This window comes from Oryctolagus cuniculus, chromosome 9 (assembly GCF_051225735.1).
Source record: "Oryctolagus cuniculus isolate XC-2025 breed Fujian yellow rabbit chromosome 9, ASM5122573v1, whole genome shotgun sequence".
In the NCBI taxonomy this organism is placed as follows: Eukaryota; Metazoa; Chordata; class Mammalia; order Lagomorpha; family Leporidae; genus Oryctolagus; species Oryctolagus cuniculus.
In genome coordinates, this window is record NC_142875.1 from 11,237,769 (window position 1) to 11,263,215 (window position 25,447).

Consider the following 25,447-nt stretch of genomic DNA (forward strand, 5'->3'; position numbering starts at 1 on the left):
TTCAAGCACCTTTTAAACAGAATTGTAAAAATTAATTTACAATTAACACACCATTTTTTCAAATAATGCATTGAATATTTATTCTGCATGTCCTTAAAACAGACAGTAGCTTCTCAGTTAAGAAGATACTTACTGCAAATGACTTTATGCACCAATTTACTTTTTTGTTTTTAAATACATTCAGTGACACCCACTTCATTAAAAGTAACTCACTTCTAGAACATAATTTGTAAAAATAAGCTCATTAATAATACTGCCAGTCTTATTTTAAGATGTTCAACTTATTTGTCTTCAATGTTGGAGGGCAAATAAATATAAAACTATCACGAAAAATCAAAATCACTAATAAATCAGTTAATAGGCAAAGTAGATCCTCAACAAAATTTCAAAGTGAATGAGCGTGGCATTTCCTTCCATCGTGATTCTATGTATTAGAGTACACATATGAGCGTGGCATGTTCCATCCACCACGAGTCCCTGTATTAGAGTGCACATGAGTGTGGCATGTTCCATCCACCACGAGTCCCTGTATCAGAGTACACATGAGTGTGGCATGTTCCATCCACCGCGAGTCCCTGTATCAGTACACACATGAGCGTGGCATGTTCCATCCACCGCAAGTCCCTGTATCAGAGTACATATATGAGCATGGCATGTTCCACCCACCGCGAGTCCCTGTATCAGAGTGCACATGAGCATGGCATGTTCCATCCACTGTGGGTCCCTGTATCAGAGTGCACATCATCCTTCCACTTCTGTGAAAGCCTGCTCATTGACTTTGACTTCAAATTATGTTGATAGCAACTAGTTTTTATTTCTTGCAGATTATTCCAATATCTAACCCTCAAACAGGAGAAACAGGATAAATATTCAAAAACTGAATAAGTAAATGAATTTTAATGATCATGAAAAGCTTCACTCAAAACTTTAGAATGCAAGAAGGCATTTTCAGTCCAGGAGAAGAGCAGTAGAAATACTAGAGCCAGGAAAATGTATCATATAAGCAACTGCTTACTTTTTCCTGTTCAGTAACTTTTAAAGTCACTTTTTAATTACATGAAGTAATATTGAAGATTTCTGAGTGAAACCAATTAAATACACAATTTGCATATTTCAACTGAATTTAAATTACTTTAATCATTGCAAGTTGATCCCGTATTTCTGCAAACATTTTGAAAACCAGGTATTGCGATATTATGAAATTATTGTCAATGTTCTTGGTCATGTCCATAGTATTATATACATGTAAGGGATTGTTCTTATTGTTAGTATGTGCAAGCTAAATTATCGAAGGTAGAGTGACATGGTGTTTATAACTCATTCTCAAATAATGCATAAAAATATAGGTATATTACAGATAAATATATGATAGACATACAAAGGTCTTCTAAAAAGTTCATACAACTTTTATATTACAAAAACTATTTCAAAAAATTGCACCAAAATAAATCTAAACCTAACTTTTAATTTCTCTTTTGATGAACTTTTTGAAATAATCACATATACTGGCTATACAGTGGACATATTGCTCAGTAAAGAAAATAGTATAGAAAACGGTCCTCATATCACTTAGTGTCTGATAAAGACATCACTTTAAATTAAAGGAGAAAAACAAGAGACTTACTACAGGCTGGGGAAAATGAGGCTATATCTACCACACACATTTCACAAGGTGAGAGCAATATGTCAATAAGGCCAATATTTCAAGGCCAAAATAGGCAAAAAATATGACAATTCACAGAATCTAATAAATCTCAAATAATAAATAGGTTAAAAAAACTCTACTTCATCAACATTAGGTGAAATGAACACCAAACCAACTGGATACCATTTTTAGGTGCAAGATTGTCTACAATTAAAAAAAATCAATAATCACAAAATTTGGTAAGAGTTTAGAAAAATGCATACCTATATATACCACTGATGATTAATGAAATTGCCAATTTGGCAAAACATTTCTAAATTTTTAAGAATATTCCTTGGGGCCGGCGCCGCAGCTCAATAGGCTAATCCTCCACCTGTGGCACCGGCACACCAGGTTCTAGTCCTGGTCGGGGCACCGGATTCTGTCCCGGTTGCCCCTCTTCCAGGCCAGCTCTCTGCTGTGGCCAGAGAGTGCAGTGGAGGATGGCCCAAGTGCTTGGGCCCTGCACCCCATGGGAGACCAGGAGAAGCACCTGGCTCCTGCTTTCGGATCAGCGCAGTACACCGGTCACAGTGCGCCAGCCGCAGCGGCCATTGGAGGGTGAACCAATGGCAAAGGAAGACCTTTCTCTCTGTCTCTCTCACTGTCCACTCTGCCTGTCAAAAAATAAAAAAATTAAAAAAAAGAATATTCCTTGGCATACTATAAAACATTCTTACTGGTGCACACATATGTGTTCAGCATATGAGTTGATCACAGACTATCCACATTATCAGTAAATGCACCAGAATCTTTATGAACATTGTATGCCATGGGGTACAATCAAGTAGTCTTTCCCCCTACCACTTCAGCAAGCACATTTAGAACTACCTCGAAAATATGTCCCTGACCCATTCACTTTTCAGTGACCCTTTGACTACCACTGTCATCTCCAGCACCCTAATAACTCACTTTGATTATTGCAGCAGCCCCGAAAAATCTTTTATTCTTGTCTCTCACTTCAAAGTCTCCATCCTTTATGCCCTAGTCAGAGCAAAAGATTTAAAACAAATTTTATCAAATGCACTCTTGCTTAAAAGCTTTTCGACTGGGGCTGGCATTGTGGCATAGCAAGTAAAGCCACCCTGTAATGCCAGCATCCCTTATGGGCACGGATTTGTGTCCAGGCCAGTAGGCTTCCCATCCAATTCCCTGCTAATGTCCTGGGAAAAGCAGCAGAAGATGGCCCAAATGCTTGGGACTCTACACCCTTGTTGGAGAACAGGATAAATGGTTTCTGGCTTTGGCCTGGCTCAGCCCTGGCCATTGTAGCCATCTGGGGAATGAACCATCAGATGAATGATCTCTCTCTCTCCCCCTTCACTCCGGATCTGTCCCCTCTCTCCCTCTTCCTCTTTTTTTCTCTCCCTCTCCCTCTTTCTCTCTCTCCCTCACCTCCTCCTCCTCATTCTCCCTCCTTAACTCCGACTTAACACAAACAAACACAAAATCTATAAATAAAAAGATCATTTCACTGTCTCCAATTCTTCTAATGTGATACGAACCCCCTACCTGGACAACCTAGAAGATAGGCACAGTCTGGTTCTAGGAATCCTTATCCGACTGCTCCAGCCCTACTGGTCTGTTTTCCTATTCTCAATCACTTCAAGGTTATGCATACTTCAGGGCCTCTAATTTCACTCTCCTTTGTCATGGAATACTTCCCTAGCATGGCTTCTCATTTACATAATTCCTTTCTCAGTGAAAATAGCATTGCCTCAGAGAAACATGCCCTGCTCAGTTACTCTGAAGTAGCTTCTCTTGCCTCAGGCACATTCTTGGCTTGAAATTTCCCATAGCAACTGTAATTCTCTGAAATTCTTTTACCAATTTTCTTGTTTAGTTCTTATCGTCCTTATATAGAATCTAAACTTGAGAAGGTCAGGGGCTTGGTTTATTAGTGTCTAGAATAGTGCCGAGCTCATTAAAGAATTTCAATAAACACTTGCTTGAGAAATATATATATAATCATAAATATGTATGTGTATATATACATCTCTCAGGAGATATATAGATATATACAAAGAACTCAAGAACAATATGCACATATGTACATATGCATAAATTCACAATAGAATAAACAAAGTTGATATTAGCTTATTTCTGCAATTGAAAATACAGTGAAGTATTATTGCTTTTTAGTAAAATTAAAAGGGATTTTCAGTTTATCTGGAATGTTTGAATGTTAGACAATGTGAATATTTTCAAGTGTGCACATAGTATCTTTTTTTTTTTTAGCAAAAAAGTTAAAATACAGCTAGTAAAATACCACTGATTACACACATTCCTTCCTTCTAAGGTTAGTGAGACATGCCTCTTCAGAATATTTAATATTAAAAAACAGGACTTGGAATATCTGGGATGATACAGAAGGAAAAGAGACCAAACATTTCAGATAATAATAATAAAAAAAAGTATCTTTTATGGAGTAGGGTACAGAATAAGGTCTCCAAGAGATAGGAAAAAGAAAGATGGAACCTGGATCTAATTTCATTTGAATTACAGTGGATGGGATGACTCCAATGGCTTTTGTGTAGAGTCCATATTTTTTACCCAATAAAATCCCTTCCTTGAGCACAGTGGCTGAGATACTGCTTGGGGTGCACCACCTGTCAGAGTGCCTGGGGCTTAAATGTCAGTTCCTCTCCTGATCCCAGCTCCTGGCTAAACCACACCCTGGAAGACAGCAGTGACTGCCCAAGTACTTGGGTCCCTGACACTCACTAGGAGACCCAGACTGAGCTGTAAGCTCTCAGCTTCTTCAGCTTAACCCAGCTAAGGCCATTGTGGACATTTAGAGTGTAAACCAGCAAATAGGCGTGCTTTCTCTCAAATAAAATAAACATTTTTCAAAAGTTTTTAAAAAATTTAGCCAATGGCTAATCAAGGTCTGTGAATGATATTTGAATGAAAAAGAATGAACAGCAGACATTAAAAGTCAATTAATCATTTTACAGATAACATGAACATTATCCCTTACTATCAATCATTCCACTCTACAAAATATTTTAGTTTTGAATAGTAAAGTCTACATACAAATATTTCAACTCAATAAACAAAAAATATACTAAAGCTCAAAACTTCACAATGCATTGAGCACCGCTATGAAGAAACCATCTTCAGGCTAGCTAGAGGCATTCAAAAAAGTATAAATAACCACTTAAAAAGGAAATTGCATGAAATTCTAGCAAAACACAGTCATTCATTCAACAACTCAAGGAACTCAAGTGGAATGTCAGCAACATGCCCGAGTTGTGTTAGATACCCCAAAAAGAGTTATAAGCTTGCATATGTGATTACCATATTCATAGACCTCATACTCCTGTAGAGGAGAGATACCAATTAAGTAATTACACAAACTAATGTAAAATCTTATTAGTGATGGGATCCAAGGTGGCTGAATAGAGAAAAGACATCTTGATTTTTTTTTAACATTATTTTTAAACTTTTATTTAATGAATATAAATTTCCAAAGTACAGCTTATGAATTACAATGGCTTCCCCCCCCATAACTTCCCTCCAACCCACAACCCTCCCCTTTCCCTCTCCCTCCCCCCTTCCATTCACATCAAGATTCATTTTCAATTCTCTTTATATACAGAAGATCAGTTTAGTATACATTAAGTAAAGATTTCAACAGTTTGCACCCACATAGAAACACAAAGTGAAAAATACTGTTTGAGTACTAGTTATAGCATTAAATCTCAATGTACAGCACACTAAGGACAAAGATCCTACATGAGGAGTAAGTGCACAGTGACTCCTGTTGTTGACTTAACAAATTGACACTCTTGTTTATGGCATCAGTAATCACCCTAGGCTCTTGTCATGAGTCGCCAAGGCTATGGAAGCCTTTTGAGTTCACCAACTCTGATCATATTTAGACAAGGCCATGGTCAAGGTGGAAGTTCTCTCCTCCCTTCAGAGAAAGGTACCTCCTTCTTTGATGACCTGTTCTTTCCACTGGGATCTCACCTGTCACCTGCGGAGATCTTTCATTCAGGTTGGTTGGTTGGTTGGTTGTGGTTTTTTTTGTTGGTTTTTTTTTTTTTGGCCAGAGTGTCTTGGCTTTCCATGCCTGAAATACTCTCACGGGCTCTTCAGCCACATCCGCGTGCCTTAAGGGCTTTAGGACATCTGCCATTCTATGGGTCTGCTGTGTATCTCACTTCCCATGTTGGATCATTCTCTCCCTTTTTGATTCTATCAGCTAGTATTCGCAGATACTAGTCTTGTTTGTGTGCTCCCTTTGGCTCTTAGTCCTATCATTATGATCGTGAACAGAAATTGATCACCGGGACTAGTGAGATGGCATTGGTATATGCCACCTTGATGGGATTGAATTGGAATCCCCTGGTATGTTTCTAACTCTACTGTTTGAGGTAAGTCAGCTTGAGCATGTCCCTAATTGCACATCTCTTCCCTCTCTTATTCCCACTCTTTTAATTAACAGCGACCACTTTTCAGTTAAGTTTCAACACTTGAGAATAACTGTGTATTGATTACAGTATTCAACCAAAAGTATTAAGTAGGACCATATGGAGATATCAGCACAGGGGAGGAACTACATTTGCAAGGGACAGTTGGAGAGAAATTTTCAGTAGACAGCCTACAGAAAGAAGAGACTCTGGAGAAGAGAAGTGGGGACTATACAGCCATGCAACAGCCAGAAGCACATACCCAGTGATTCTCACAGCCAGTGGCTGGTGGGGATGCCATCTTCCTGGAGCAAGGTGAGAGGAACCTGCAGCAGCCCGTGAGCCACGGGTAATATTGTCTGAGGGAGAACCTCACGGTCCCAATGGATTTCAGTCCAGCCTGAAATGCAGGTGCTGGGCAGCATGATTGCCTAACCTGGTAAAGGGAGAGCACATTGCTTTCCTACCCTTCCCCCAACCAAGGAGCTCAGCAATCAGCAGGGAAGAAGCACCATCTTAATAAGGCAAGCGGAGGCTACTGCAGCCCACCTACCACTGATGGAGTTTGTCAGAGAGATAAATCTGTGGTCCCATATGATACTGACTCCGGCCTGTAGAGTTGGTAGAGGACAGGCCACCCACTAAGCGCCATGAAGTGAGGGCACAATGCTTCCCTCCCCTCACTCCACCAAGGTGCCAGACTCAGTGTGCCAAGGTGGAACGCTCACTGATCTATCAGGCAGGCAGCTGGCTCCAGGAATGGAGCGGTTCTCTCATGAACGGGGAGGCTTGTAGAGTAGAGAGTAGATCTGCTACCAGGGACAATGGGAACACTGGGCCCTGTGACTATAGGAATCCTGGGACTGTGTGATAGAGGGTATGGTGTGGCTGTGTCTTTGGGCAACCTCTGAGTTTAGCTCAGAGACTCCTGAATGATGGGGAATACACTCACAACTGAAGGGAGCACAAGTCTTTTGTGTGGTTCATGTGCCTGAATGGGTAGGGTGTGAGGCTCTGTGGGTTCACACTGGGCAGTTGGTCCATTTTGGCAGAGAAGGGCTGGGGCTGTGAACACACCAGCCAGAATGATCATACCCTCCCCCTGCTGATGTTAGAGGAAATCAACCACAACCAATTCAGCGGCACTCTTGACTTTTACCCCGCCCTCAAACACTGGTCTGTGCCCTCTGGCCCCACCCACAACACAGCTCTGGATATTTCCTGAGGGAGCAGAAACTCCAGTAAGCCATAGAGGTACATTTCAAAGAACAAAGCTGCAAGAGGAGAAAATTAGCAAGTGTTTTCACTGTTGCCTAAAAATAAACAGAGATACAAGAAATACAAAGACAGACGGACAATATGATTTCTCAAAAGGGGCAAAACACCACTTCAATATTGGAATCCCAGACAAAAATGGAATGGCTGAAAAGGAATTCAGAATGTTTATAAGATCACTCAAAAACACACAGAAGCAAATACATGAATTAAAGAAATCCATACATGACACGGATAAGAAATTCCGCTAGGATAGAGATATAATGAAAAATCAAACAGAAATATTAGAAATGAAGAAATCAATATGTCAAATAAAAATACAGTAGAAAGCCTTAACAGATTTGGCGAAGCAGAATAAAGAATATCTGTGCTAGAAGACAGATTTTTGGAAATATCTCAGAATTTTTTTTAAAAAAGAAACAATTAGAAAAAACAAAATAGTGTTCAAGAATTATGGGCCAGCATCACCTTAATTCTAAAACTAATGAAGAGAATTATAGACCAATAATCCTGATGAACATCAATGGAAAAATCTTCCAACAAAATACCAGCTAATTGAATCCGACAACACACCAAAAATATCATCCACTCAAAGTGGGATTTATAGCAGAGATACAAGGATCCTTCAACATATGCACATCAATAAACATTATCTCTCTCATTAACCTATTGAAGAATATGACTATCTTAATAGATGCAGAGAATTCATTTGATAAAATTCAACATCCTTTCATGATAAAAAAAATTTAACCAAATTTGATATAGAAGGAACATATCTCAACAAAAGCAAAGCAATATGTGGCAAACCCACAGCCAGTATCATACTGAATGGGAAAAAGCTGGAAGCATTCACACTAAGATCCAGAACCAGACATCATTACTATTCAATATAGTTCTGGAAGTTTTCACCAGAGACATTAGGCAAGAAAAATAAATTAAAATACAAAATCAGAAAGGAGGATGTTAAATTACCTCTGTTTGCAGATGACATGAAGCTATACATAGGGGAACCAAAAGACTCCACCAATAAATTATTTGAACTCATAAGAGCTTGGCACAGTTGCAGATATAAAAATCAACATACAAAAATCAATAGCATTTTTATATACAAACAATGTCATGGCTGAGAAAAGAACTTCTAGGATTAGTCCCATTTATAATAGCTGCCAATACATTCGAATACCTTGGGATACATTTAACCAAGGACATGAAAGATTTTTACAATGAAAATTATAAAACATTAAGGAAAAAATTGAAGACACACACAAAAAGGAAAAATCTTTCATGTTCATGGATTTGAAGAATTAATGTGATTAAAATGTACATAGTACTCAAAGCAATTTATGGAACTCAATCAAAATACCACGGATATTCTTCTCAAAATAGAAAAAAATATCCTTAGCTTTCATATGGAAACACAAGAGACTCCAAATAGATAATCTCAAACAATATAAAAAAAGCCAGAGGCATCACATTATCAGATTTCAAGACATACTACAGGGCAGTGATAATCAAAACAGCCTGATACTGATATAAAAAATAGAAGTGTTACCCAATGGAACAGATTAGAGCCCCCAAAATTGAATACGTGCATCTGTAACTTTTGAAAAATGTTTTAAAATCACTCTCTGGAGAAAAGGCAACCTCTTCAACAAATGGTTTTGGAAAAATCAGATCCTCACACGCAGGAGCATAAACCAAGATCCCTACATTATAACTTACACAAAAATTTACTCACAATGGATCAAGGATCTAAACCTAAGACCTAAAATATTTAAATTGCTAGGAGGAAACATAGAGGAAAACATGGCAACACATTGCCATAGCCAAGAACTTCTTGGATAAGCCCCAGAAGCACAGGCAATACAATCGAAGAGAGACAAACGGGATTACATCAACCTAAGAAGCGAAGAAAACAAAGTGAGGAGGCAACTGACAGAACAAGAGAAAATATTTGCAAATATGAAGGATTAATCCCCAGGATGTACAAGGAGCTCAAAAAACTCAGCAACAGCAAAGCGATCAGTCCAGTCAAGAAACAGGCTAGCAATATGACACATTTTTGGAAGGGTGAAATACAAATGGCCAATAGACGCATGGAAAGATGAATTAGATCATTAGCCATCAGGAAACTACAAATAAAAATTACAATGAGGTTTTACTTCACCCCAGTTAGAATGTCTATCAATCAAAAAATAACAAATGCTGGTGAGGATGTGGAGAAAAAGTATTCTAGTACACTCTTGGTAAGAACGTGAAGTAACAACAATTATGCAAGACAGTATGGAGATTCCTTAGAAATATGAAATCTATCATATACCCCAGCCATCTCTCTCCATGAAACCTTCCCAAAAGAAAGGAACTCATCATATGAAAGAGTTACCTGTAATCCCACGTTTATAGCAGCTCAGGTCACCATAATAAGATACGGAATGAACCCAGCTGTCCATCAGCTGATGACTAGATAAAGAAAACGTGGTATATAAACACAACAGAATCAATCCTATTAGACCATGTAAAAGAAGGAAATCCAGTCTTTCGCAACAAAATGGAACAGAGACCTTGATGCTCAATAAGCCAGTCTCAGAAAGACAAATATCATATGTATTCTGATTTGTGATAATATAGAGTATAAAATAAGCAACATATGAGTGAAGTTGGCATTTTGTGATTTATTATAGCCCTTGTAGATACTCCTGAGGAACTGTGGTTTTTCTACTGACTACTTGTTATTTCTTTAGTAGGGGATTAAACTGTGATCATAAAGGAAACAAAGTATGTGAGAGAGGGAGAGTAAGAAGGAAGTATCACTATGTTCTTAACTATAAATATGAAATTTGTTCCCTTTTATAAATTAAAAATTTCTTGTTCTTAAAAATATTAAAAGATAACAAAAATATATCGATGATGACAACTACGTCAGTCAGTCAGTTAGTCTAATGACCACTGGTACTTCCCTCAGCCATGAGGTATATTCATTTTTTTTAAACTTTTATTTAATGAATATAGATTTCCAAAGTACAGCTTATGGATTACAATGGCTTCCCCCCCATAACGTCCCTCCTACCCGCAACCCTCCCCTTTCCCACTCCCTCTCCCCTTCCATTCACATCAAGATTCATTTTCATTTCTCTTTATATACAGAAGATCAGTTTAGCATACATTAAGTAAAGATTTCAACAGTTTGCTCCCACACAGAAACATAAAGTGAAAAATACTGTTTGAGTACTAGTTATAGCATTAAATCTCAATGTACAGCACACTAAGGACAAAGATCCTACATGAGGAGTAAGTGCACAGTGACTCCTGTTGTTGACTTAACAAATTGACACTCTTGTTTATGGCATCAGTAATCACCCTAGGCTCTTGTCATGAGCTGCCAAGGCTATGGAAGCCCCCTGAGTTCACTGGCTCTGATAATTTTTAGACAAGGCCATGGTCAAAGTGGAAGTTCCTTCCTCCCTTCAGAGAAAGGTACCTCCTTCTTTGATGACTCGTTCTTTCCACTGGTATATTCATTTTTTCTGACAGTCCCTACTCTACTTAGTAGGCTCTAGCATCATACTTCTTATTCAAGAATATTTGTGGGGCTAGTGCTGTGGTGCAGCTGGTTAATCCTCCACCTGCGGCGCCCGCGTCCTATATGGGCGCCGGTTCTAGTCCTGGCTGCTCCTCTTCCGATCCAGCTCTCTGCTATGGCCTGAGGAAGCAGAAGATGGCCCAAGCACTTGGGCCCCTGCACCCACCTAGGAGACCTAGAGGAAGCTCCTGGCTGGCTTTGAATTGGTTCAGCTCCGGCCGTTGCAGCCACTTGGGGAGCGAACCAGCAGATGGAAGACCCTTCCCTCCATTTCTCCTACTATCTATAACTCTACCTCAAAAATAAAATCTTTAAAAAAATATTTTCAAAATCAATGATTAAGAATACATTGCTCTGGGGCCAGCACTGTGGCGCAGCGGGTTAAAGCACTGGCCTGGTGTTAGCATCCTATGTGGGTGCTGGTTCTAGTCCCGGCTGCTTCTATTCCGATCGCGCTCTCTGCTGTAGCCTGGGATAGCAGTGGAGGATGGTTCAAGTACTTGGGCCCCTGCACCCACGTGAGACCTGGAGGAAGCTCCTGGCTTCAGATTGGTGCAGCCCCAGCCATTGCAGCCATCTGGGGAGTGACCCAGTGGATGGAAGACCTTTCTCTCTGTCTCTACCTCTGTAACTCTTTCAAAGAAATAAAATAAATCTTTAAAAAAAAAAAAGAATGCATTGTTCTGCAACCCGTTTTTCACCAATAAGAGCTGAATTAAAGTCATACATCACATAATGACACTGTGGTCACAATAGAAGGCATATACAACAGTGGTCCCGTAAGATTACAAGGGAACTGAGAAATTCCCACTGTCTGATGTCAGAGTCAATTCACTGGACAATTGTGGTGATGTAGGTGTAAACAAGTGTACTGCACTGGCAGTCCTATAAGCATAATTATGTACAGTACATAAGACTTGATAACAATAAGTGACCATGTTCCTGGTATATGTATTTACTGTGTTATTCTATACTTTTTTTTAAAATACTTTTTAGAGCATACTCCTTCTACTTCTAAAATAGTAGTCGTCTGCCATATGAGGCCAGGACAGGCTTTGCACATCTCCTGCTCACTCCATATCATTATTTCAAGAGTCCTACACGCAGCAGCTGGCATTGTGGCTTAGCTGGTTAAGCCACCACATGCAATGCCAGCATCCTCTATGTGGGCCACCTCGAGACCGGCTGCCGTGTTGGATCCAGCTCTCTGCTAGTGCTCCTGGTAAATAAGGTGACCCAAGCACTTGGGCCCCTGCTACTCACATGGAAGACCATGGATAAAGTTCCTGGCTCCAAGTTTCTCTCTGGCCCATACCTGGCCTTTGTGGTCATTTGGGAAATGTGGATGGAAAAGGCTTCTCTCTCTCTCTCTCTCTCCCCCATTTTCTGTACCCTGCCTTTCAAATAAATCAATCTTTAAAAAATAAGGCCAGCTGCAATTTAAGCTACACCATGCAGGTCTGTGTTAGTGTACTGTGAGATGTTTACAGGATGATAACATCATCTAACAATGAACTTTCTCAGTATGCTTCCCTGTCATTAAGTAACATGTGACTAAATGTACTTTATTAAGTAAATCACGTTGGGTGCAATAAGAGACGATTCCATCAAATCTGAAATGTATTGCTAGTGGTACAGTTTCCTGCAAGACTGGCTATGCTCTTGATGGGAAGAGGTACCAGCAGATGAGCAGCTCTTCCCATGTTAAAACCTTCTTCAGAACCAATTGTTTAACTTGCAGTGTGCAGGAGAGCTGGTTAAAGGGAAAAAAGTAGATCATTTGGATTTTTCCTCTTAATCTCATTAGGAAGGCATAGATTAATCACACTTAGCCACAGTGATAATGGTTCTGTCACCTTTTCTCTGTCGCCCACAGGAGACTATGGAGTGACGAGTTGTTTGGCCACAATCCATCATTCTCGCAGCATCATGTTTTGCCTCTACCACAGAGTCTTGGTCTGAGGAGCAGTGAGTAAAGCATCTGGGAAAGCCACCCTTGTCCACGCAGCAGGTGTTCAAGGCAGCATGAAGGACCGCCTCCCACAGGCTCATCCTGAATCACTACAAGTGACACACACTCATTCTATGAGGAAGCTAAGGATCACTGGGCTGGGTCAACACATGAGCACACGATTTCATTTTTTTGCCATCACAGACCCTCTAAAGCCCATCTAATGAGCATCTATTTCAAGTTTATAGTGTTAAAATAAAAAGCAATCTAAAAATGTGAGCCACACACATTCTTCTAGTGAATACGCCAAGTGTTCAGCTTTGACATCCTGGAAGTCATCTGTATTAATAACAAGTATATGATCTTTAGAAAGAATCTTTATAATATTTATTTGAAAGGCAGAGTGACAAAGAGAGGGAGAGACAGATCTTGTACCAGCTCGTTCACTCCCCGAATGGCCACAATGGCCAGGGCTGCATCAGGCTGAAGCTAGACTTCCAAGTGTGTGGCAGGGTCCAAGTACTTCAGCCATCTTCCCTTGCTTTCCCAGGCACATTAGCAGGGAGCTGGCCTGGAAATGGAGCAGCTGGGACTTGAACTACCACTTTGAATGGGACATTGGCCTCACAGGCAATGGCTTAACCTGCTATGCCACAATGCCATCTCCTAAGACTATGGTTTTCCAACATAAAATACAGACAGTCTCAGGTTTTATCTTTGCTCCAGAGCAGAAGATTCCCCATCAATAAAGGCATACAGCATTTTCGTCAAGATATACTATCTAGATAGTAAAACTCAATTATTCTTTCGGTTGACAAAACCACTTCAGCACTGAATAATCTTGGGCGGTAAAGGACACATTCCAGGGCATCTTCTACTCCAAGTTCAAGATGCTCTCTCATAAAGAAGCCGTGGATGGTTTGCCAAGGAAAGAAAGTCAGGACAAGAAAAGAAAGGCTACTTTGTCGTCCAGGTTGTGGCCTTCCCCTCTTATGCCAGATAACTTAGGGTCACTCACAGAAAACTGAAACACTTCCATCTATTGAATAAATTTCCTAAGAAATCTTGGACGCAGGGCCAAATATTAATTTTAAGGACAAAGGAGCTAGGATGGGCATAACTAATGCTTTATAAACCAGGTATGCTCTAAGAAAAGCAGCGAAAAAGCAAATTTTCATAAAGAACCATTGTTTCCATTTATTTCACTTTTTTAAAGTCACACAAAAGGAAAAGCATCCCTGAATGATCCGAGACGGAATATCTGCATGAAGAAGGAACGTACCCCAAGAAGCTGGTCTACTAACCATACTCTTTTGCCTGTAGGCATATAACCAACCACGCTTTTCTTCTTAGAAGACATTGCTTCATTTCCCTAACTCAGATTTCATTCTGTTATTATTCTCTGCCCTTGTTCTTTGCCACTTGTCTTCTTGGATAAAAAAGAAAAAAAAAGTCTTTCTGTGTCTGAGTTTAAAGCTCCTCAAGTCCAGCTTTTCATTATTTTCATTAAGTGCAAATACCATGAATACAAGGAGCCGGGACTTGTTCCTGGCGCCAGGAGCTCTGTAGCTGGGACACACAGGTACTCAGTAAATCTCCATGGACCACCTAAACTTCATCAATGTCCCACATAAGAGCCAATCATGTTTTTCTTAGAATACTCTAAGATCTAATTGATTGGTCTCCCTTCTCATCTTGCCGCCTCCCATGATGCAACTGTCCATGTTTATTTTCCTAAATCATGGTATGATCAAGGCATATTTCTCCCTCAGAGTCCTCAATGGATCCTTATAGATGAACCAAAATTCTTCCAAGATATACATTAGGAGTAACAGAAATCATAAGCTCCAGGGCTAGGGTATGGAGGTAAATTGGGTGCCAAGACAAATTGTTTCTTCTTATCTCCTCTTTTTAGTGCAGTTTTCTGCTTGAAAAGTAACTGGTCTGGGAGGTGTTTACGTGCACAAGATAGACCAAATATTTCACGCTGTAACTTGAGTTTCTCTACTCTTATGGACAGAATTGTACCCACACCTGCAACACTACATGTGAAATTCCAAACCTTCCATTGCACATTGGGATATAGGGCTTTTAGGGAGGCAATTAAGAGTAATGAGATCATACCACCGGGGACTTAATCTGCTAGGACTGATGTCTTTACAACAAAAGGAAGGGATACCATGGCTCTCCCCCACTTCCTGTGCAGAGAAAAGATCATATGAGGGTACAGGAAAAAGGTGCTGTCCACAAAAGCCAGCCCTGGCCTTGCTCCTGGACTGCAGCCTCCAGAACTGTGACACGAGGTTTTTAGAGCAAAACAACAAGCAAACAAAAACAAAACAGAAAAAGAAGAAGGTAGCTACTTCAGGGGGCAGCCATAATCACCACAAGGTTTGATCGCCATTTTATTTCTGCCCATGGTCAGCAGAAAGGGCAAGAGGGTCTTCTGTGTTCCTTTGGGATTGTGGGAGGCAGAAGCCTTCTAAGTTCCACTCTAGGTGGAGGAGCAATCATCTTCCACCCAGGTCTTCTGGTTTTGTTCCACAAGAAACTTCCACTCCCTTCTGTCTTCCACCCATTGCTCCTGTGACTTCATCTGGTACCCCTCCCCCACCCCCCAGTCCAGCCACACTGGTCTCTGCTCATTCCCGAATACATAAGACCTGCAAATGGGACCTCACTTAACCACACTACATAAGACTGCAGCTCTCCTCAGTCCAGTAACCCCCATCCTCATCGACTTTTGCCCAGGTAATTTTTCTGTAGTAGTAATCTCCATCGTTAATAGATTATTTTTTCACTTTTCTTGCAAACTGTTTCCCATATTACAACGAAACCTACTTCTGAGCACAGACTTTCATCATTTTTATTTGTGGCGATATCCCCTGCTTCTACATTAATGCCTAGAAATGAATAGGTCAAAGGATGAATAATGTCCCAATATTACCTAATGCTCTATGTCTCCAAATGCAGCTCTTACTTATTAAAGTTGTTTTTCTGAGCCTACCAAAAGTTTGTAATGAGGCCCCATATTTTTCCATTCCAGCAATTTTTATCATTCCTATGTTTGATAGAAATAAAGTGGGGAAAAATTGCTATCAAAACCCTCTCTCTCTTTTTCTCAAGTGGCAACTAAAACAGGAGTTGGCTACAAAAGGGTGAGGCAGAGCAGTCTAAAGGACGCAGGCTAAGTACTTCATCATCCCTCTCATTCCCAAGGGCCACCGACTTCAAGCTTTCCCCACTGGGTCTGGCCGGAAGCACATCTTGGTCTCCCTCTCCCAGGCCCAGGGCTTTGTGCTAACAGCAATCTTCCATTTACACTGCTGCTGCTTTGTCATCTCAGAAAGTCACCTGCATTTTCATCTCACACTGGCTTGTCCCTCCTGCCTTGTGCCAAGTCCCCTGGCTCCACAGAGCTGCCTGGTGACGTCTGACATCCTGCCAGCAGTCCCCACGGATGGGGTGGGAGGTCTCAGCAGAACTGCGGCTCTCTTTTGAGAACGCGCTTAGATGCCATCACCTCCACGGAATGACGACAACAGCAGAAGACGGAAGTCAACACAGGACTTGGCATGGTTCCCAGCCAAACATGACTGTGTTTCTATTCCCTAAGAACACTGGATTTCCTCTAACTTGTGCCACCATTGCAGTCATCTCAAGAGGTCTGGCTGAAGAATTACTGTGCTCTAAAATGTGTTAGTGGTCACTACAACAAGAGTTAATGAACAAATTCAACAGAAATTTATCATACTAAACTACCGAATCTAATTTGTTATTGGTTTATTTCATATCCAATTTTTATGATGAAATTGACTAAATTTATCCTTTACGTTGGATCAGAGTCTTTCATATTATTTTTGATAGGTAAAATAATGCAAAGAGAGAAGCAGCAGGAAAAGACAAAAAATGGAGTACAAATTCTGTGTGATCTGCAGCAAATCCCTCTCCAGATGCGAATGGAGTTTATCACTGTAAGCCCAATATTCTTCCTTCAAGAGCTCATGTACATGCTCATATGAGAAGTTGCCCCACACTCATAAATCATCATATACACGCATGGCTTTAACACCACATGAGATTGCCAACACCAGGGCAACGGAGCAGGCAAGACACTGATGGGGAAATGAGGACATCACTCATCCCCACTTGCCACATACACAGCCACTAGTACCACTATTCCATCCTCACAATTCTTGCCATCAACAGACCGTCACTATGGTAGGAGCTCCAAATGGAGTCTCATGAACCATAAATTGCTGTTACAATGTACCCAATTGATCCTAAAAGCTATAACTGTTTAAACTTAGCAGTGAAATGCTTAGTTGTATATGAGATTACTGTAGGAAGTGAACTTCCGTGTGTCTGAAAGGCACAGGTCATCCTGCATTGTGCAGTGCAGTAGCCACTGGCCACATATGGCTCAACATAAGCTAATGTTAAAGATTTTAATCTGCTTTATTACATATACTATCCTTATCTCAAGTGCTCAACTGGTTCCAATACTGGACAGCATAAACAAAGAACACTTCTATCACTGCACACAATTCTATCAGGCAGCTCTGGGTTAAACCATGATTCCCTTAGCACAGCACCCATATCTGCAATGGTATCACAAAAAAAAAAAAAAAAAAGTATGGAGACCTAAATCTCACATTACCTTCCACCTAACAGACTAAAGAAAATGTTGATAAATAACATTGATATTTAATGTGACAATCAACACACAATAAGTACAGTTAGTGTAAATTATTGTTCAAATGATAGTAACATAAATGCCACCGTTACCTTACTTGGATTTCCTAACACAGAATCGTATTAAAGTCAATGTTGCAGGAACTTGGAAGATCCTTGTCTAAGTTAGACAAAGATACACTCAGTGATGGTCCTAAGCAATAAACTGTTCTTTTTCCCCTTGAATTGGTTTCTCAACATGAAGTAATTAATCCGAATCAATAGTTAAGAAGAGATTCTGAATGACAAGAGAGACAGCACTAATAGGATTAATACAAGTACGCTGGAGGCAGCCCCAGTTAATACAATTTACATGTGATTCATACTGTTTAGACAGATGACAGAAGTACCTGAGGAAGACAGAGACGAATTAGACTTATCTAGCAAAACAATTTGAAGTTGAATAATTATATTAATATACTTTTAGTGATAATGTTTAATCAAAGTCAGGCTAAAAATGTAACTTCAAGAAAAATGTTACTTCTTTCATAGTTTCTTGTAAACTAAAAAGTAATCTTGGTTTTGGCTGAAATAAGAAAGGGAACACTGGTTTTGGTGACCAAGCTCAGTTTAGTGAATGGCTCCTTTCTGGACATTTTCATCTGAGGTCACACCAAGTCTCTTAGAAACAGCAAAACACAGCCTTTTCCCCAGCATGGGAAAGACAGGAGAAGAGCCAATGTCACATGGTGCTTCAAGACAGGCCTATGCCATCTCACCTCGGTGCCTTGTGCCACCATGTGGCCTGGGAGAAGACAGGAGACCCTCAGGTAGGGGAGGGGCAGCTGTCGGGGGGACCCTGGGCCCCGGTCCACAACAGGACAGACACTTGGCTGCACATCAGCAAGGCTGGCACATTCACTGGCAAGCTAGGACGGAGGCCTAACCTCCACCACTGTCACTGCACATCAACCTGCTGGAAGTCATTCAGAATCCTGGGCAATGGAAGACTCCTGCCGGGGCCAGGATGACCTCTCAGCCTCACTAACTGGATTCCAGAAGGGGAAGTGTGCGTGACTCACAGTCAACTGGTTTTGAACATCTGGGTCTATGAGGACCCAGGTCTGTGGAGTAGCCTCATCCACGTGTGCATCAGGACTCAGGATTCGATCTCACTGACAATGCTGGTTTGTAAGATAGTGGTTCCATGTGGTAGTCACCTGGGGAGCTGAAGAGAAATACTGACTCCTCGTTCCATCCCTGGTCCTTCTGTGACGGCCTGTGATGTTGATTGAGCACTCAGAACCACAGAGCACCCCAGGTTTACGCAAGACACAGTCAAGACTGACCGCCAGCGTTCTGAAGTCTACATTGTAAAAGTCCCAAAATCTTGGGGCAAAATGAAGTGCATCAACAGCTTGAGAAAGGAAGTTTACTGGGCACGACCAGTGGCTGTAGCAATAGCAACTCCTGCAGGATTTAAGAGCTGGCAATGAAGTCCTTTCCCCGATCACCATCTCCCAGTGATGGGAATTCGATTTTCCTGTCTTTTGCCTGAGGTGTAATTATCAACTCTTGCTAGGGGCAGGAAGAGGACAGGCAAGGTTGGCATATCCTCCAGTGCTTACTTCCCTTTTTCTCACACCCAGAATGAGTGAGGAGAAAAGCCACATTTCTCCCTGGTGACCAAGGAGGCTTAATGTCACCTCGGCTGCAAGCATATTGGCCATAGAAACCTTTGCAAATAAATGTCAGGAGAAGCTTTTGAGCCAAAGTTCATTTCATGCCAATTCAATTTCACATAGGAACAAACTTTTCTCTGCACATGGTAAAAGCATAGAATTAGAGCAGTAGCTAAACAATACTGACTCCAACTCAGAATTTCAGGATCAGTAACTATCAAGAAACTTAGGATCCCATGTTACTTGACATGAAACTGTTTCAACATATTAACATATTTCCATATGTTTTCACTCACTTGTAAACTTAGATATAGTAGGGAAACTAGCAAAGCCATTCCTCAATCCAATCAATTAAACTCAGAACATTTTTGCTGATTGTTAATTCAAAATTTTCTACAAGGAACATAAAACATAGTACCATTAGCTGTGGTCATGGTAATATCTGTCACTATCATTTTAAAAATCTTTTCTCCTGCTTGTGCATGTCTTGAACTAAAGATTAGGGGTGACCTCAAAACGAAGTTAATTACTAGTTGCAATATTGTGATTTCCTTCAGCAGAAATCGAATGCACATGTTTCATGAACATGTTCAAATCAAATGCCAGCAAATGAAGGGAATGAGCAACTGCATTTGTTACTATGTGGTTCTGAGTAAAGCGAACTCTATTTGAACTTCCAAAATAGGTTTTACGGGATGATAATATTATATCCACATTTCATTTAGACATGGTAATCTAAGCCTAAGGATTAGAGGGCTTTTTAATCACCATTGTCTCATGGAGCGAAGGTAACAGTTGGAACAGAAGAGGATTCAAACACAAATCCTGCACTGAGAAATGCTATTTTAAAGTTACAGACAAAATCAGAATCCAAAACGTTGCTTTAAAACTATTTCCATAAACACAAGATACACCAAAATTAGCTCTATTTTTTCTTCTTTGTCTAAAGAAAATGCACAATCAATAATTCTCAGACCAGAAGGACATAATGGATGGAAGGGGGAACAGATTGCTTCATTTTCTTCTGTAACACAATATTTCAGTCTTAATGGTCAAAAAGCTTCTAGGTGTGGGTGTACAATTGAGTTAATCAGGCCTTCCATGTTGTTGTTCTCTTGCATACACATTGAAGAGCAGAAGTAATAAGTAATGCGTTCCAGAAAAAAGCAATTGAAAAAGGTAGACTGGTTAAATACCATCTTCAGTGACTGAAGAGTGAATCGGGGTTTAGAGCACGTCGCAGAGATCAGTGTGATGACTCATCTGAAGGGCTGGGTTTGGATTCAGAGTTCCTGAAGATGTTGTTTTCAAAGTTGGCTCCATGGTAAATTCTAACATGTCCAATAAGTGCTCACCCTACCTTCTGCTTCATGGCAGGAATGCTAAGGATGGTGTCTGGGTTGTCAAAGCCAGGCAAATTAACTATCAATAAGGGGAGGAAGAAAAATGGTAGACGCCGCTACTCCTGAAGCCTCAAGTACCCTTGTCCTCACAGCTAGTATGGGATTCTAGGTCACACACCCAACAACAGCCAGAGCAGAGACCCACAATGGAAGCAACCTTTGTTCCTCTTCAGTGAAAACAGCCACAAACTTTAACATTATTCTTCTTACCACCTACACCCACTTAAACCCTATCAACTTGTTTTACAAAGTTTTGTGTAGTAGCAAAAGCTGGACTAACAAAATTATCTTTTTATTTTAACTCACTTATTTTTATTTATTTAATAGAGTGACAGAGAGACAAAGAATTTTCCATCCACTGCTTCACTCCCCAAATGTCTCCATGGCCAGTGCTGAGCCAGACCAAAGCCAGGAGCTCCATCTGGACCTCCCATGCAGGTGTAAGGGACTCAAATACGTCTGTCATTATTTACCTACTGTCTGCCAGGGTACAAACCAACAAGAAGTGGGATCCACAAGAAGTGGGATCAGAAGTGAAGGGGTACTTGATTCCAGAAACTCCAACATGGAACATGGGTTCCCAAGCAGCAGCTTAATTCTCTGTGCCACAGTGGCCACCCTAACCCCGAATTTCCATTAAAGAGTATCTTACTACTCAGCTTGGAATCAAAAAGTGTTCTCCATAGCCTAGAACCACTTTATTTTATATCTTCCACATGCATAATGGATACACATGCAACGTTACTAACATCAATATTTAAAACACAGGAAAACTAAACATTAAGTAGTGTAAGTCTATCCCGCAGCCTCCAGAAACAAAAATAATCAACCACAGTATTTCATTTCTTTGTTCTAATGAAAGTGTTTGTTTCTCAAGTTTGTTATTCATAGTACTTTGGATAAGAACAAAGTGGAGTTGGAATATTTTCCCTTTCTAGATAACTATATGGTACACTCCTGCAAAAATTTTTATTTAGTGCTGAACTTTGTTAGTTACACTTTGCATCTCTGTACCTACATGGAAGGAATATGGGAGCCCTCTGGTGGCCAGTATTAAAGTGCTCACTAGTAAGCACCAAACTCCCCTAGCCCAGGGGCATCAAAAACAGAAGTGGATGCAAGGAAAGGAAGCCCTCCTGGGTGGGTTGGGGCATGTGTGCACACACCACCATCCAAGTTCAGCACTTAAGGCAGTATGTCTTGTGGTCTTTTCAGGCTCAAGGTTAAACTCCCACATGTAACAGATATCACAGGAACTGAAATTCAGATATTATATGGAGGTGGAAGCAAATGGGAACTTCATAATATCAAGAGATATAATTAACTTGATTTTCTATTTTTCACTTATAAATACTTAAGATATCTCATTACACAAATGATGTTAAAGAAAAATTGGAGTAGGAAATATGAACTTCTACAAATGATTTCTAACTTTAAAACAATAACTAGATCTGATCCATCACGTGGCAGCATGGTGGCCTGGAGGAACACCACTTTTCCCAAGAAAGATGTTTATTTACTGTAGAATGTTAAGTCATGGCAAGTTCTGTGACGAAACTTAGCAAGTTGCAGCAAGACACTGACATTTGGCCACTTTGAAATGCAGGTTTCCCTTTATCTGCATTCCAACAACAAATGTATAAATCAATCCACACACTTTCTCATACCATGCAAGAAGACTGGAATATGCTAGGATGGGATATTCAAGATATAAAATTATTCTGCCTCAAATTTGGGGCTGTGTTCTTACGTATCAGATTATGGAAACACAGGACATTTTTTCAACAGTACAACAAGTTTTAGGACTCCTCAAACAATAACATAGAAAGCACTAAAACTTAGGACATTAATTTCACGTGATTAAATTCACATGGAACAAATGTGTATCCATATACACAGATTAATCCAGTTACTACAGTAACACAAAAATGATTATATCTGATCATTGGTAGCACTTTGAGATCAGACATATTATATGTAAAATATTTTCCAGGATCAATTAAGTCTAGAATATTAGTCCAAAATAATTACTGCAGATGTGAATAATACATCCTTATTAAGAATTCATTATCTGTAGGTCAATTTCAGAACTTGATTTCACAGGGTCAATGGTTCTTCATTAATTTGAAGAATAATTATAAATGACCACATTAAAAGCCTTAGACTCACAGGTATAAGAAAAATATAAAGGCAAAATAATTCTAGCTATACACCAAATGTTAATATTAATGAAAAAATGAAGATACAATTGTTCTTTTAAAATTATGGCATAATTAAGATGCAACTCTTTAAAAACAATGCATAATAACCTCAGTTTCATATCAACATTATTTTTGCACCAAGTAATGACGATCTTGAACTTCTGTGCACACAGGAATCACATGATCCACAATCAGAAACTCTGACTTCGTCTTCCTACACTCACACCTGACACCACAGGCACTGGACACCCACCAGGACTCCTCCCTGTCACCGTCGGGGCATGTCCCACATTTGTCACACCTGCGAGGCCATTGGAACATACTGTGAAGGTCTATTTTCCACTTCTATACCCTCCATATCCCTCTTCATGCTCCCTGGAATATCATAATTATTCCCTAAATGCTTGTTAAATGAAAAAAATGCAAAACTCTTGGTGAAGGAAGACAGCCCAGACAAAACGAATTCACCAGCACAAACACAAGTATTTCCTGGCACACAAACGGGCAGGACCCCAAACCACTGCTATGTCCTGGTGCAGGAACACCCACCTAATCTCTATAATGTATTCTATCATGATACTTTCTGAATGCCAGCTTCGGAGAATGAGACACAGATGCGGGACCTGGGTGAGGCCTTGGTATGCAGAGCTCCTTAAGGGGGGAGAAGGAAGAGGAGCTAATTACAAAGCTGAAGCTGTGGGCCCCAGAGCGTGCAGAGTAGAAAAGAGTCCTCTGATCAAGACATAATGAACTCCCCAATTGCTCTTGCTCTCAGAAACAGCACATCCCCCGGAGCTGGTCCTCATGCCCACTCCTAGCCTGTGCACAACAGTCCCACAGTCCTAGAGCTCGGCCGAGTTGTTCCGATGGAATCTGTACCCCGTGATGATGAAAACCCTCCTGTTCACTCAGAGTGGCATGTTCCCTTGCTCACTTCCTCTCAAGGAGCATCAACACTAGTCTCACCACGGGCTAGACCTACCCTCCTCTTCTCCAAGTGTGAAAACCCTGGTGCAGAGAGAGGAAATTCTCGAGGGGAGGTGAATGGTAAGGTTTCGAGACAAATTCCTTGGATGCTAGTGGCATGGGGGAAGAGTGGACCCAGAACAGGAATGGAAGGAGGTGTTCTACTGAGACAAACAGTAAGTGAGGAAGGTAGAGGCGTCCAGGAGGAGGTAGGGGACAAACAACACAGAGTTGAGGACCGCAGAGCGAGTGGAAGAAGAGTGTCCGTTTAGGTGTAAAAAGCAAATGAGTTAAGTGAGGACAAAATGAGAGGAGTAGACTTACAAGCAGAAACTCCTCAGTAACAGGTGCTACAATTAGTCACAAGGGGGTATGATTTCAAGAGAACTCCCTCCAGCATTTTATCAACATCCCTTAACAGAAACAGCCCATGAAGAAAGAAGTGCAAGGAATCCCATAGCAGTCCTTCAGGCATGCACAGACTCTCCGGTTAGAATGACAACATTCGCATTAATCTGCAAACCCAGAAAGGAAGTGCCCATTCTGGCAAGTCTGGCGGAAGGAATTCCCCAGCCCTTGCTGATACCACCAGGGAGACAACTTGTTTCAGTTTTCTGTTGCAGCGTAACAAATTACCAGAGACGTAGATGCTTAAAATAACAGCCACTTACTATCTCACAGTGCTGCAGATGAGACGTCTGGGTACAGCCTAGCTGGGTTCTCTGCTCAATAGCTGACATTAACTTAAATGTCTGACTGCATTCTCACCTGGAGACACAAACCAGGGCGGCTCCATCTCCGAGCTCACAAAGGCCGTCGCTGGAGTTCGCTTCCTTGGGTCTGTAGGATTCATGAAAACTTGCTTCCTCAAAACCCGAGAATCTCTGCTCCTTCAAATTTCAAACTTCAGGAAAGGCCTAGACTTGCCTTAACATGGCTCACCTGATTAGGTTAGCCCCACCCACTAAGAGCCTCCCTTTGATTGGCTCAAAGACAACAGCCTAGAGACTAAACACACCTGCAAAATATCTTTACTTTGCATAAAAGTTAACATCACTGGAGCATCAACCTATTGCTTTTGTCACACTCTACCACCAAAGGCGAGTCCCAATTCTACCCAAAAGAGAGGGGTGAAACAGGGCTGACTCACTGGGGGTTCCTTTCAAAAGGGGGTGCTGAATTACTTTGCCTTGTAAAAATTCTTTTTTATAATGCTGCGTAAGCAGACACACACTTTCCACAAATTGAAATCACCTCCCACTCTACTTCTGGAGCGTGTTTTCCAAACACAGCAGAAGAGAGTGATTATTCTCAGAAAAAGGCAAGAAATGAGGGAAATTGAGATTTTTGTTGTTATTATTGGTCTACTCTCCTTTCTTCTTTAACGGTCACAGAAGAGACATTTCAAGTGGGAAAAGCTAGCAAAGCTTTAGAGAAGAAAATTCAGTTCCAGTGATGCTGTGGTGAGATGGAAGCTCTCGGGGCTGGCAAGAAAGGGAACTGGAACAGAATTCTTGTAAAGCAGTCTGGCAAACAGAGGATGTAAGACATCCCGTGCCTACTCATCCAAAATTCTTCTAACCTATGCTAAGAAAATGGTCAGAAATGTAGAC

General features: G+C 40.7%; 1 protein-coding gene across 5 annotated transcripts in view; it reads right to left on the minus strand.

Annotated features, from left to right (window-relative positions):
• The window catches only part of ITGBL1 (integrin subunit beta like 1), a 262,924-nt gene that overhangs the window by 187,924 nt on the left and 49,553 nt on the right, over positions 1-25,447 (minus strand). Inside the window, exon 1 of one of the 5 annotated variants that reach the window (XM_089303451.1) lies at positions 24,603-24,821. The exons of the other annotated variants lie outside the window; for them this stretch is intronic. Coding sequence (XP_089159577.1) covers positions 24,603-24,687 — 85 coding nt within the window. The 5' untranslated portion in view covers positions 24,688-24,821. Of the gene's footprint in view, positions 1-24,602; positions 24,822-25,447 lie in introns of those variants that run through there. 5 annotated transcript variants of the gene reach the window in all.